Source organism: Mobula hypostoma, chromosome 12 (genome assembly GCF_963921235.1).
Source record: "Mobula hypostoma chromosome 12, sMobHyp1.1, whole genome shotgun sequence".
Classification (NCBI taxonomy): Eukaryota; Metazoa; Chordata; class Chondrichthyes; order Myliobatiformes; family Myliobatidae; genus Mobula; species Mobula hypostoma.
Genome location: NC_086108.1, coordinates 103,275,237 through 103,289,475, shown reverse-complemented (window position 1 = coordinate 103,289,475; position 14,239 = coordinate 103,275,237). Strand labels below are relative to the sequence as shown.

General features: G+C 43.6%; 1 protein-coding gene across 1 annotated transcript in view; it reads right to left on the bottom strand.

Moving 5' to 3' along the window:
- The window catches only part of ak5 (adenylate kinase 5), a 76,252-nt gene extending 64,082 nt beyond the window's left edge, over positions 1-12,170 (bottom strand). The window contains exons 1-2 of the mRNA XM_063065056.1: positions 11,988-12,170; positions 4,090-4,276 (exon numbers count right to left, since the gene is read on the bottom strand). Coding sequence (XP_062921126.1) covers positions 4,090-4,276; positions 11,988-12,047 — 247 coding nt within the window. The 5' untranslated portion in view covers positions 12,048-12,170. The remainder of the gene's footprint in view (positions 1-4,089; positions 4,277-11,987) is intronic.
- Positions 12,171-14,239: the final 2,069 nt, after the last annotated feature.

The window sequence follows — 14,239 nt, the reverse complement described above, 5'->3', positions numbered from 1 at the left end:
GAACAAGTGATCATAATAAGATCGAATTCACCCATAAATATGAGAAGGATAAGCTAAAGTCAGATCAATCAGTACTACAGTGGAATAAAGGGAATTACAGAGGTATGAGAAAGGAGCTGGCCAGAATTGATTGGAAAAGAACACTGGCAGGAATGACAGCAGAGAAGCAATGGCTGAAATTTCTGGAAGCAATTCAAAAGGCACAGGATGTATACATCCCAAAGAGGAGGAAGTATTCTAAAGGCAAGATGACACAACCATGGCTAACAAGGCAAATCAAAGCCAACATAAAAGCCAAAGAGAGAGCACAGAATAGAGCCAAGTGTGAAGTTACCATTACTAGAGAAACTGAAAGGTCTGAAGTTTGTTAAGTCATTTGGACCAGATAACGTGCACCCCAGGGTTCTGAAAGAGTTGGCTGAAGAGATTGTGGAGGCATTAGGAATAATTTTTCAAGTATCACTAGATTCTGGAATGGTTCTGGAAAACTGGAAAATTAAAAATGTCACTCCACTCTTCAAGAAAGGAGTGAGCCAGTCAGTCTATCCTCAGTGGTTGGGAATATTTTGGATTTGATTGTTGGAGAACCTTATCTGACAAATCTGATGAAATTCTTTGAAGAAATAGCAAGCAACACAGACAACGGAGAATCAGTTGATGTTGTGTACTTGGATTTTCAGAAGGTTTTTAACAAGGTGCCACACATAAGATTACTTAACAAGCTACAAGCCCATGGTCTTAAAGGAAAGATTCCAGCATGGATAAAACGGTGGCTGATTGGCAGGAGGCAAAGAGTGGGAATAAAGGGAGCCTTTTCTGACTGGCTGCTGGTAACTAGTGGTATTCCACAAGGGTCCGTGTTGGGACCAATTCATTTTACATTATATGTTAATGATTTGGATGATGGGATTGATAGCTTTGTTGCTAAGTTTGCAGAAGATAAGATAGATGGAGGAGCAGGTTGTTTGAGGAAATAGGGAGACTCCAGAAGGACTTAGACAGATTGGGAGAATGGGTAAAGATATGGCAGATGGAATAGTGTCGGGAAGTGCATGATAGAAGAAATGAAAGGGTTGACTATTTTCTAAATGGAGAGAAAAAAACAACATTATGAGGTGCAAAGGGATTTGGGAGTCTTTGTGCAGGATTTCCCAAAGGTTTATTTGCAGATTAAGTCTGTGGTGAGAAAGAATAATGCAATGTTAACATTCAACTCAAGTGGACTAGAATATAAAAGCAAGGATGTAATGTTGAGACCTTATAAAGCACAGATAAGGCCTCACTTGGGGTATTGTGAGCAGTTTTGGGTCCCTTATTTTAGAAAGGATATGCTGAAACTGAAGAGAGTTCAAAGGAGGTTCACAAAAATGTTTCCAGGATTAAATGGCTTGTCATATGAACAGCGTTTGATGGCTTTGGGCCTGTATTCACTCGAATTTAGAAGAATGAAGGGTGACCTCATTGAAATCTATTGAACGGTAAAAGGCCTTGATAGAGTAGATGTGGAGAGGATGGTGGGAGTGTCTAAGACCAGGGGACACAGCCTTAAAATAGAGGGGATTCCTTTTAGAGCAGAGATGAGGAGGAATTTCTTTAACCAAAGAGTGGTGAATCTGTGGAATTCTTTGCCACAGGCAGCTGTGAAGGCCAACACTTTATGTATATTTAAGGCAGAGGTTGATAGATTATTGATTGGTCAGGCATGAAGGGATCGAGGGAGAAGGCAGAAGACTGGGGCTGACAGGAAAATTGGATCAGTCATGACGAAATGGCAGAGCGGACTCGATGGGCCTAATGACCTAATTCTGCTCCTGTATCTTATGGTCTTGTGATGGATGCTGCTTTCTTAAGGCAGCGCTCCATGTAAATGTACTCAACGTGAGGCATACCTTGTTGTGGTGGACGGAGGTGTATTCGCCACTTCCTGTTGCTTTTTACCTTCCTGGCCACTGGTGTTGCCATAGCAGGCCGCAATGCAACTTGTGAGCAGGAACACTCTGCGTATTACAGATGGCCAGATGCTTTGCTAGAGTGCTTGACATTTTACAACTCTTTCAACTCTGACCTTTTCTTTCTTTTCCTTTCAGGGGGATCTAGGAATCAACTTTATTTGGCATGTACTAGGCATGTATTAGACAGTAACTGTGGTGTGTTGTCAGGGTGAGACAAGCAACAAAATCAATATTCAACAATTATTAAAAATAAAGAATGATATAAAAATGAAGTTAGAGGTTAAATGGCAGATAAGGAATAAAATCTGCATAAATACATAAATACCAGCATATATTTACAAAATAAGCAGCATTATAAAAGCTGGATTTAAGTGTTTGCACTGCAGTGGAATGCAATGAGAGTGGTAATAGATAGAGGGGGTGAGTGGGTAGCTAGAATGGTTGATCAGATTAACTGGGGGAAGAAACTTTTAAGATGACATGATGATTTTGATTTAATAGCCCTGTAGCACTTTCTAGAAGGGAGCTTTTGGAAAAGGCAGTTTGCAGGGTGGGTAGTGTTCACTTTCTCAGTGGAACCAGAATAATATCACATTCAGCAAACACTTTCTGTTATTCATATTTTATGACTTTTTATGCTGAAGTTGCAAATATGATAATGCAGCCACTGTGAAGCATCAGTGGGGCTTGGTCATAGGCATCTTATAATAGCTTGGGCTGGGGCTGGATGGAATGACAGTTTGAAACCCAACGTATTGTACAGAACCGAGGCTCACATGGAGGACTACAGCACAGTACAAGCCCTTCTGCTACATTTTTGTGCCAACCTTTTAACCCACTCTAAAATCAATTAGCCCTTTCCACCTACATAGCCCTCCATTTTTCTATCATCCATCTGCTTATCCAAGAGTTTCTGAAATGTCCATAAATGTATTTAGCTGTATCAGTACCCCACACACCCACCACTCTGTGTCAAAAACCCACCTCTGTCATACCTTCTATACTTTCCTCCAATTATCTTAAAATTATGTCTCCCGGTATTAGCCAGTTCCACCCTGGGAATAGTCTCTGGCGGTCCATTCTATCTATGCCTTTTATCATCTTGTACACCTCCATCAAGTAACCTCTCATCCTCCTTCTCACTGGAGAGATACACTCTAGTTCTCTCAACCTATAAGACACTGTCCAATTGAAGAAGCACCCTGGTAAATCTCCTCTGCGCTGTCTCTAAAGCTTCAACGTCCTTTCTATGATGAGGTGACAAGAATTGAACACAATATTCCAGTTCTATGAGCATTCCCCAAGTCCAGGAGAGATGAATGGGAGACACCAGAGACCACAGGTGCTGGAATCTGGAGCTATAACCTAGCTGCTGGAAGAGCTCAGTGGGTCAGGCAGTATCTGTGGAAAGATATTTCAGGTCGAGACCCTTCATCTGGACAGAAAGGATTGCAATTCACTAGAGCAGAAGTTGGGGTAATATGTTTTAATATCTCATGGGAAAAAAGATCCTCAGACAGAATAGCCCTCTCACAGTACTGCACTCAAATGCCAACTGTAGCAGAGTTGGCCTATTAGAGTGTGACTTGTTGACCAAGTGGGCAACAAGCCTCAATTTCTACATCAGACATTGGACAGTTACTCACTTCTTCCTCTCTTGAGCCCCCTACTATCAGGCAGAAGGTATGTAGCACGAGGGCAGGACTGTTAAGATGTGAAAGAGCTTCTTTTCCAAGGCCACAAGACTACTGAACTTGGCCTCACCACACATGAAGTGGGACCAGCGGTATACTGTTTATTTTTTAAACGCATGTTGTAAATTTTCCGGAATATTTTATTATTTGTTAATTTATTTGTGGTAATATTACTTACTTTCTGTGTTGTGTGCGAGTTACGTGTACTATGTTGTGCTCCTTGGTCCAGAGGAAAGTTGATTCGTTTGGTGGTATAAATGTATTCAGTTGAATGACAATGAACTTGAATTCACTGAATCTGGTGAATTTTCAGTGGTTGCATGCAATGAGAGGAAGTTTTAAACTGAATGAAGAATGGAGCTAAGAGGGATAATAAATCAGCCATGACCAAATGGGCTAAGTGGCCTAATTCTGTTCCTACGTCTTACGGTCAAATCATTTACCATTCCTGAAAAGCAATCTCCGGTTCTGGCAGCCATTGAGAGGGGGCAAGGCCCTCTTCTCCTGAGCGACAAAGGTGTCCCATCGTACTTTGTCTGGTCCACCGAGCTCCTTCACCCTCTTCAAGCAACCTTGCAGGAAGTCAACAGGGTCGTCAGGCCTGTGATACATCAACCCAGTGAGCATACTCTGCACGGAAGGAATCAGAAGATATTGCTGAGTTACCACCACCAACACTAGAACTGCCTTGGAAAACCACCTCTACATAAGTTAAAACAGAAAAGGTCAGTCAGCATCTGTGGAGACATACCAGGATGTGATGCACCCTAGAAGAATGCTTTCTACGGTGCATCTATAAAAATTAATGAGGGTTTTAGGGGACAGGCCAAATTTCTTTAGTTTTCTCAGGAAGTAAAGGCGCTGTTGGGCCTTCTTGGCAGTGGACTCTGCTTGGTTGGACCAAGTCAGGTCATTTGTGATATTGACCCCGAGGAACTTAAAGTTAGAACCTCACATAGAATCAAAGCTCCTTCGTCGACCACCCCCTTCTCACTAGGATCCACCTAACAATGTTTTTCAGGGATTCAGATTCAGATATGTTAATTCAAAGATTCAAAGTACTTTTTTTTTAAATCAAAGAATGTATAACTTATACAACCTTGAGATTTGTTTGCTCACAGGTAGCCTCAAAGCAAGAAACCCAAAAGAACCCGATTAAATAAAAGAAAAAAAAAGACCAACACTCGATGCGCAAGAGGAAAAAAAAACACAAATCATGCAAACTACAACATTTCGAACCAAAATGATTCTTCAGATCCCATCCCCGGAGCAGCCCAGAGCAGGCCCAAAGCCTCGGTATCATTCCACCATATTAGCGGGCACGGAGCACAGCAGCCAGGGCAGTCTTCATAGCCTCAGTGCCATGGAGAGATGAGTGATCATCGTGCAAAACAAGAGAAATCAGCTCATGCCTCAGATCCCAATACCCTGACTTTCCAGTCCTTCAGGGCTGGTGTTTAAATTGACTGAACAACAGAACAGCGAAAGGCTCCGGTGCTCTGGAGAGAGGAGGGAACATTGCAGGGAACGAGTGAAATCAGCTCTCGCCTCCGATCTGGGTCGATGTTTAAATTGTCTAAACAGTGGATTGTACCTCGCACCAGGACCCAGCTACTGCGAAGAAGTCAGGGTCTAGGCGACACCACCTGGCGGCTCACTCTGGGCCCAGTCCAAAGCCTCTCTCAAGCTCGCCAAATCAATTTGGTGCCCAGAGCGATCCACACCTGGGCCAGTTGTACGGGCATCGGAACTCCATCTGCAATGATTCTGCAACACACCATCTCGTTTCCTGAACTCGCCTCGCCATCTCTCGCACTTTCACTGTTTGTGGTGATAATTTAGCACAATTTACCACAGAAAAGGGATTCTTCGTTATGTTTTTTGTCAAATTTCTTAACTTTTTAAACTACCAGTGAGCTGTCGCATGTGTTCTGTAGTAGCATCTTAACCAGAAATATTGCTGTTACTCACACGGACATTGAAAAACACAGTGAAATGCTTCGATTTCATTAACAACCAACACATTTAAGGATGCACTGCAGGCAGCTCGCAAGGGCCACCACACTTTCTGGTGCCAAGACTGCACGCGCACAATGCTCACCAGAAACAATCAAGCTCTGCCTTAAATACACACAATGACCTCAGCTCCACAGCAGCCTGCGGTAATAAATTCCACAAATTCATCACCCACTGGCTAAAGAAATTTATCTGCATCTCTGTTTTGAAAGGGCGTTTCTCTGTCCGGAGGCTGTGCCCTCTTGTCCTAGACTCCCCCACCATGGGAAACATCCTTTCCATATTTACTCTGTTTAGGCCTTTCAACATTCAAAAGTTTCAATAAAATCCTCCCTCGTCCTTCTAAATTCCAGCAAGTATATACCCAGGGCTTTTAAATGTTCCTCATATGATAACCATTTCATTCCCGGAATCATCTTTGTGAACCTCCTCTGAACCCTCTCCAGTGCCAGCACCTTTTTGGGTCTCATTCTTCAGTACTGACCCAGAACTCCAGGCTCTAGCTCCTTGCCTGCCACCTTTTTATGCCGGCTATCACCCCTCTATCTTTCCAGTCCAGATGAAGGATCTCAACCCAGAATGTCAACTACCCATCCCTCTCCTTGGATGGAGTCCGGCCGACTGAATTCCTCCAGTATCTTGTTTGATGCTCCTTTACCAAGCTCTACTAATGGAGAGAGAGAAACTGAACTTGCACAGATAGATAAGCCGCAGAAGTTACCATTCTGATAACAGTGAGTTATCTAAACTTACATAAGCTTCTATTCCCTGCTGAGAAGACTGCAGTGTACTCAGACAGAAGATGACGCGTTGTTCCTGAAACCTGTGTGTACTTACTCAAGCCTATCACCCTACTGGGGCCACTGACAGCAGCCCACCAGTGTCCCCTATCCTGGGTTAGTCTTTCTTATTGTCCCCCATTTGTAGGCATCTTCGAAAATTCTTCCTCTCTCAAGGAAGAGTCTTTTTGGAGCTGCTGTTGGCATCTCTATAGCTCTGGGTTTTTTACGGCATGGAATTGCTAGACCAATGCCCAACCCTACTCCTTTCACAGCTGGGAACAAGACTGTCCATGACAGAGTTGAAGCCTGTATGTGGCCTGGTTGTAACAGTACAGGAGACCAGAGCCAGAAAGGTCAGAGGTGAATTTAAAGTCATGGACAACAGCAAGCTCAGGGCCACACCTGCAGTCTGAAACTCGAATCTCAGAATGTGATGATTCAATCTGCATCTGGTTGCTCTAAACAACGTAACCACTAAATGCGGTTGAATCAGAAGAAGTGATTCACTGCTTCACCAGGATGTCCTGTTGGGTCCTTGGACAGTTGGAAGGAAAGAGAGGGAAATGAGAGATGTTGCAAGGGGAAGTACTATCAGATGGGTGTAGTTGTTGGGGCTGGAAAAGCAGTCTAGGAAACTAGGATCAAGAGGAAACTTGCGTCTTGTGGTGGATTCTTTTCAGAACCGTTGGAAACCTCCACCTGCCTGAATGAGTAGCTGAGAAACTCAGCATCATCTGGATCATTTAAAATCACTCTGGTATGTCACAAAAACCAGCAAATGTGACTAGCTTAGATAGGAATGTTGGCTAGCATGGACCAACTTGGCTGTACGACTCTATAGGTGTGTAGTGGATATTGACTGGCTTCATCACAGCCAATGCCCTTGAGTGGAAAATCGTACAAAAAGTAGGGTAAAGCCCTCTCAACATCTACATGAAACATTGTTGCAGGAAAACAGCATCCATCATCAGGGACCTCACAGCCCAGGATATGCTCTCTTCTCGCTGCTGCCATCAGGAAGTCAAAGTTGAAGTAAAATTAATTACCAGAGTACATACATGTCACCACATACAACCCAGAGATTCTTGTTTTTGCAGGCATACTTAGCAAATCTACAGAACAGTAACTGTTAGCAGGATCAATGAACAACAAACTGCACAAATGCAGATATAAATAAATAACAAGCATGAAATAACAAGTTTAAGAAGTTCTTAAATGAGTGTAGTTATCTCCTTTTGTTCAAGAGTCTGATGGGTGAGGGGTAGTAACTGTTCTTGAACCTGGTGTTGTGAGTCCTGTGGCTCTTGTACCTTCTACCTATTGACAGCAGTGAGAAAAGAGCACGGCCTGGGTGGTAAGGATCTTTAATGACGGATGCTGCTTTTCTATGGCAATGTCTCATGTAGATATGCTCAACGGTTGGGAGGGTTTTACAGGAAGAAAGTACAGGAGCCGCAGGATTCACTCCACCAGGTTTAGGGACAGTTACTACCCCTCCACCATCAAGCTCTTGAACTAAAGAGCCTAACTTCATTCAGCTTCACTTGCCCCATCACTGAAAGGTTCCCACAACCAATGGACTCACTTTCAAGGACTCTTCGTTTCATACTCTCAATATTTATTGCTTATTTATTTATTATTATTTCTATTTTTTTATTTACCGAGTTTGTTGTCTTCTGCACTGTGGTTAAACAGCTTGGTGCAGTCTTACATTGATTCTGTAATGGTTATTGTTTTATAGGTATATTGGGTATGCCCACAAGAAAATGAATCTCAGGGTTGTATATGGTGACATATGTACTTTAATAATAAATTTACTTCGAACTTTGATCCTATGATTCAATCCATACACACACACACCCTACAAATACGCTGCGTATGCTGACATATCCCTGGGCATAAACAGCAAAAACTAACATAGCCCTGGGTGCAAGCTGACTATGTTGATAATGTGCCTCTGGACACAAACTGAATGTATCAACATATCTTTGCATAAGCTGCACATACAACACATTCAGTGCTCAACAAGACAGGAGGCCACTTGCAAATACTAACACAGTCCTGAGGGTCCCATTCACAAAATGCTCCACTGCCAAAACCCACTGAAATTACTCCTGAGGCCCTTTGCAAATTTTTACATATAGTTTATACCTTATTGTCATCAAACAATTAATACTAGAATGTACAATCATCACAGCGATATTTGATTCTGCGCTTTGCGCTCCCAGGAGTACAAATCAATAGTAAATATTAAAAATTTAAATTATAAATCATAAATAGAAAATGGAAAGTAAGGTAGTGCAAAAAAAAACCTAGAGACAGGTCCGGATATTTGGAGGGTACGATAACTGTTCAGCAGTCTTATCACAGTTGGAAAGAAGCTGTTCCCAAATCTGGCCGTACGAGTCTTCAAGCTCCTGAGCCATATTCCTACCTCAAACAAATTGGGAGAAACATAGAAATACTTAAAGAGAAAAGGAGGAGAGAAATATCTTACACAGTACCGACAAAGACACAAGAGATTTTCTGCAGGTGCTGGAAATCTTGAGCAACACCCATAAAATGCTGGAGGAAGGAATTCAGCAGGTCAGGCAGCGGCAGTAAAAGGGAATAAACGGTCCATGTCTTGGATCCTTTGTGAGAAATGTCAGAGATAGTTTTGTTTTACACAGAGTGGTGGGTGTGTGGAACATGTTGCCTCGGGTGCTGGTAGAGGCAAGCACATCAGGAATATTCGAGACTCTTAGGTAGGCATGTGGATGATGAAAATAGAGGGAAATGTAGGAGGGAGGGGGTAGATTGATCTTCCAGTAGGTTAAAAAGTCAGGTCAACGTTGTAGGCTGAAGGGTCTGTACTGTGCTGTAATGTTTGATGTTTCATGTTCTGCAGACACAGCTGGACGTGCTGAGTTATAGAGTCATAGAAAAGTACAGCGAAGAAACAGGTCCTTTGGCCCATAAGTCCATGCCAAACCATTTAGACTGTCTAATCCCATCGACCTGCACCTGGACCATAGCATTCCACACCCCGCCATCCACATTCCTATCCAAACTTCCTCTAAACATTGAAATTGAGCTCGCATGCGCCTCTTGTGCTGGCAGCTCGTTCCACACTCTCACGACCCTCTGAGTGAAGATGTTTCCCCTCGTGTTACTCTTAACCCATGACCTTCAGTTATAGTCCCATCCAACCTCAGTGGGAAACGCCTGCCTGCATTTACCCTATCTATACCTCTCATAATACCTCTATCAAATCTCCCCTCAATCTTCTACATTCCTAACCCATTCAGTCTTTCCTTATACTGCAGGTCTTCCCGTCTCAGAAATGGCTGGATTTCCTCCAGCATCTTGCATGTGTTGCTTAGTATTAACATCACTCACTGTAATGAGCTGAGAAAGAGATGTCTAGTAGGATATATTATCATAATTCTTGGGAAACAGAAACATAATAAAGCTCAGTGTGGGACTAGACAACCTTTTGCAGTAAATGTCAGGGAAGATGAAGATGTGAAGGATAACTAAAAACATGAAGAGTCTACTCTGGGCCAACCTGGCAGTTCAATCTTCTGTTCATTTATAATTAGGCACTGGGAATCATGCTGAAAAACTATCACTTTCAGTACAAGAAAGGAAATTGATACAAGGCTTATCACAAGATTAGTGTCCAAAGCTGTTTACTGTCAATATAACATTTTTCTATCAGACAGTAAAAAATGGCTGTGTAGGAGGGAAGGATTAACGAGGCTCCCAATCTGGAGTCCATGGACACCTTAGTTAATGGTAGGGATCCATGACATAAAAAAGGTTGGGGACCCCTGGGTTAGTTTGATCATAGAGAAGGTTAAAAGGTTGGTACAACATCCTGGGCCAGAAGGTTTTATTGTTCTATACTCCATGTTCTATAGCAGTTTAGCCACTGTTGTAATGTAGTGAACAATTGTGGCCAATTTTCACACAGCATGATTTCAGTTTAATTTTTAATTTTGTGATGTTGGTTGAGGGATTGGTACTAGATCTTTTTCAATACATAGTCATGGATATTTTACCATTTGACAGAGGTGGTGTTTTGCCCCAAGACTTCCTATCTTGACCATCTGTGTCTCATGCATTAGAATGTGATCCTGCATTATAAAGTTAATGACAATAGATTGTGATACCCAGCAAACACAGACCTTTGTATATAAATACCAGTTCATATAAATGCTGAGGAGATTTACCAGGATACTGCCTGGACTTGTCTTATGAAGATAGTTTGAGCGAACTAGGGCTTTTCTCTTTGGAGTGAAGGAGGATGTGAGGTTACTTGACTGAGGTGTACAAGAAGATAAGAGGCATAGATTGGGTGGATAGCCAGAATTTTTTTCCCTCGGGACAGAAACGGCTAATATAAGAAGGGCATAATTTTAGGATGATTGGAGAAAAGGACATCGGGATGTCAGTAAGTTCTTTACACAGAGTGGTGGGTGCGTGGAACATGCTGCCGGGGTGGTGGCAGGGGCAGATACATTAGGGACATTTAAGAAACTCTTAGATAGACACATGGATGAGAGGAAAATGGAGGGATATGTAGGAGGGAAGGGTTAGATTGATCTTAGAGTAGGTTAAAAAGTTGGCCACATACCGTGGGCTGAAGGATCTGTACCGTGCTGGAATGTTCGATGTTTTTTCACTGCTAGCCAGCCTGACACCCAAACAGAACCAGCCAATCCTTCCGCAGTCATTCAGGGCAGGAGGGAGTCACCGACAAATCCAGGTGACAAGGGCGAATGGCCAGTCAGCAGGTGAAGGTGGGCTGCCTTCTTGACCCACTGGTGTAAAGCTGTTGGATGGGGAGGTCCTGGATTCAGATCAAGCTAAGATGGTATTCCCCTGAGAACGGGCACTAAACACCTTTCCTATCCACATCACCTCTAACCACCTTACTCAACCCTCTCCCTACCCCCCCCCCACACACACACACACAATACAAATCCAGAGCCAACAACCAAACTGCCTGAAGAACTCAATGGGCTGAGCAGAATCTGTGGAGGCAAAGGGAAGGTCAGGATTTTGGTTTTGGACTCTGCAGTCTCTCGTGCATCCAAACCCTGAATTAACCCCGAATAAGACCATAAGGCATAGTAGGACAATTAGGCTATTCAGCCCATCGAGTCTGCTCCACCATTTGATCATGGCTGATTTATTACCCCATTCTCCTGCCTTCTCGCCATAAATTCTAATGATCTTACTAATCAAGAACTTATTAACCCCCGCTTTAAATATACTCCATGACTTGACCTCCAGGGCCGTTTGTGATAATGAATTCCACAAATTCACCACTCCGATATCCCGGACTCTCTTCCCGCCATTACACCGCAAAGTCCCGATGCACCACTAAATTGCACTACTTAATTAGAAGAATTGCCCGCTCATTTGCAAGGTTTTGTTTTGCCCCCAATAGACAAACCAGACAGAAATACTTGGATCAGGAGCCCATCCTCGCCGGGTCTACTCGTTCGAGACCGAACTACGCGAATGGCTACGAGTTATTTCTGTTCTCTCACCTCGAAGAGCGGGGGGATCTGCCGCTTGGAGAGGTAGTCCTTCGCCTCGGTGGTGTTCATGGTTCCGGGACGCAGGCTGCTCTCTCTACCTGGGATGCTGGGTGCAAGCGACAGGGGCGCCGGTGCTCGGCAAGTGTCCAACGCAAGGGCGTCGGAACCGCAGCCCGTTCTCCACTGGTGTGCTCTGCCGTGTGTCTCCGAACGTAGTTTTATTCAGCGCACGCCCCCCACCCCCCACTTCAGCAGAGCCGTGTCGAAGGATCAGCCCTTCAATGTGATGCTCCCACGCGATCTTCGTCACCGTTCTGCACCGCATTTCATTTTCCCCGTTACGGGATCGCAGATCATGACCGTGGTATTGCTCCGTTCGACGAGAGTCAACTAATGAAGACTCCTCAAAGTGTCGACTTTAGAACCAAACTAGCAGTGTTGTTTAGTCATTGAAACAGTCCCGATTTGTCCATTCTTCTAGCCTGTCCAAGTCCTTCTGCAACCTCCCTGCTTCCTCAATTCTACTTGCCCCCGTACCTATCTTTGTATCATCCGCAAACCTTGGCCACAAGACATAAATTCTATCATTGAAATTATTGCCATAAAACAAAAAGAAGTGGTCCCAACACCGACCCCTGTGGAACACCACTGGCAGCCAACCAGTAAAGCCTCCCTTTGTTCCCACTCTTTGCCTCCTGCCAGTCCCGATGAAGAGTCACGGCCCGAATCAATCCCAAAGAAAGGTAACGTTCCGAAACAGTCCTGAAGAAAGCTGTCAGCCCAAAGCGTCGCTGTCTGATCTGATCTGTTGAATTCCTACAGCATTTTGTGTGTTGCTCTGGATTTCCCACACCTGCAGAATCTCTTGTGTATATGATTTAGCCTTTGATCAGCTTGCCTGGACACATAATCAGTTTATCGGAGGAATGAATATTCCCAAAGGCATTGAGAACTCCTTTGCTTGGTGAGATAGTTGGTAATGTAATTTTTAACATCTCATTGTGAAGACAGGCTCTCAGCTGTGGGACACTCCACCTGAAGTACCTATCTAGATTTACCTCTAAGCAGCCATGTCACCAGGGTCAGCACCAGTTATTGCCCCTCAACAATCAGGCTCCTGAAGCCCTTCATTCCCAGCATTATTCTCATGAACTTCCTTTGAACCCTCTCCCATTCTTAGCACATCCTTTCTTAAATGAGGGGCCCAAAACTGCTCACAGTACTCCAAGTGAAGCCTCACCATTGCCTTATAAAGCCTCAAGGTTACATCCTTGCTTTTGTAGTCTAGTCCTCTTGAAATGTATGCTAGCATTGCATTTGCCTTCTTCATCACTGACTCAACCTGCAAATTAAACTTTAGGGAGTCCTGCATGAGGACTCCCAAGTTTCTTTGCACCTTGGATTTTTCAATTTTCTCCATGTTCAGAAAATAGTTTATGCTTTTATTCCATCTACAAAAGTGCATGATCATATATGTCCCAACACTGTATTCCATTTACCACCTCTTTGTCCATTCTTCTAATCTGTCCAAGTCCTTCTGCAACCTCCCTGCTTCCTCAATACTACTTGCTCCTGTATCATCCGCAAACCTTGGCCACAAGACCAATTCTGTCATTGAAATTATTGCCATAAAACAAAAAGAGGTGATCCCAACACCGACCCCTGTGGAACACCACTGGCAGCCAACCAGTAAAGGCTCCCTTTATTCCCACTCTTTGCCTCCTGCCAGTCACCAATGCAGTATCCATGGTACTATCTTTCCTGTAATACCATGGGCTCGCATGTTATTAAGCAGTATTATGTGCAGCACTTTGTCAAAGTCCTTCTGAAAATCTAAGAATAAAACATCCACCAATTCTTCTTTGTCTACCCTGCTTGTTGTTTCCTCAAAGAATTCCAACAGATTTGTCAAGCAAGATTTTGCCTTAAGGAAACTAAGCTGACTTTGATCTATTTTATCATGAACCCCGAGTACCCCGAAATCACATCCTTAACAATCAACTCCAACATCTTCCCAACCAGAGGTCAGGGTAACTGGCCTATAATTTCTTCTCTTCTGTCTCCCTCCCTTCTTGAAGAGTGGAGTGATATTTGCAATTTTCCAGTCCTCTAACCATGCCAGAATCTAGAGATTCTTGAAAGATTGTTACTAATGCCTCCATAATCTCTTCAACCACCTCTTTCAGAACCCTTGTGTGGAGTCCTTCTGGTCCAGGTGACTTATCTTGGGCAGAGTAGCACATGGGAGGTGTGGAGAGGCA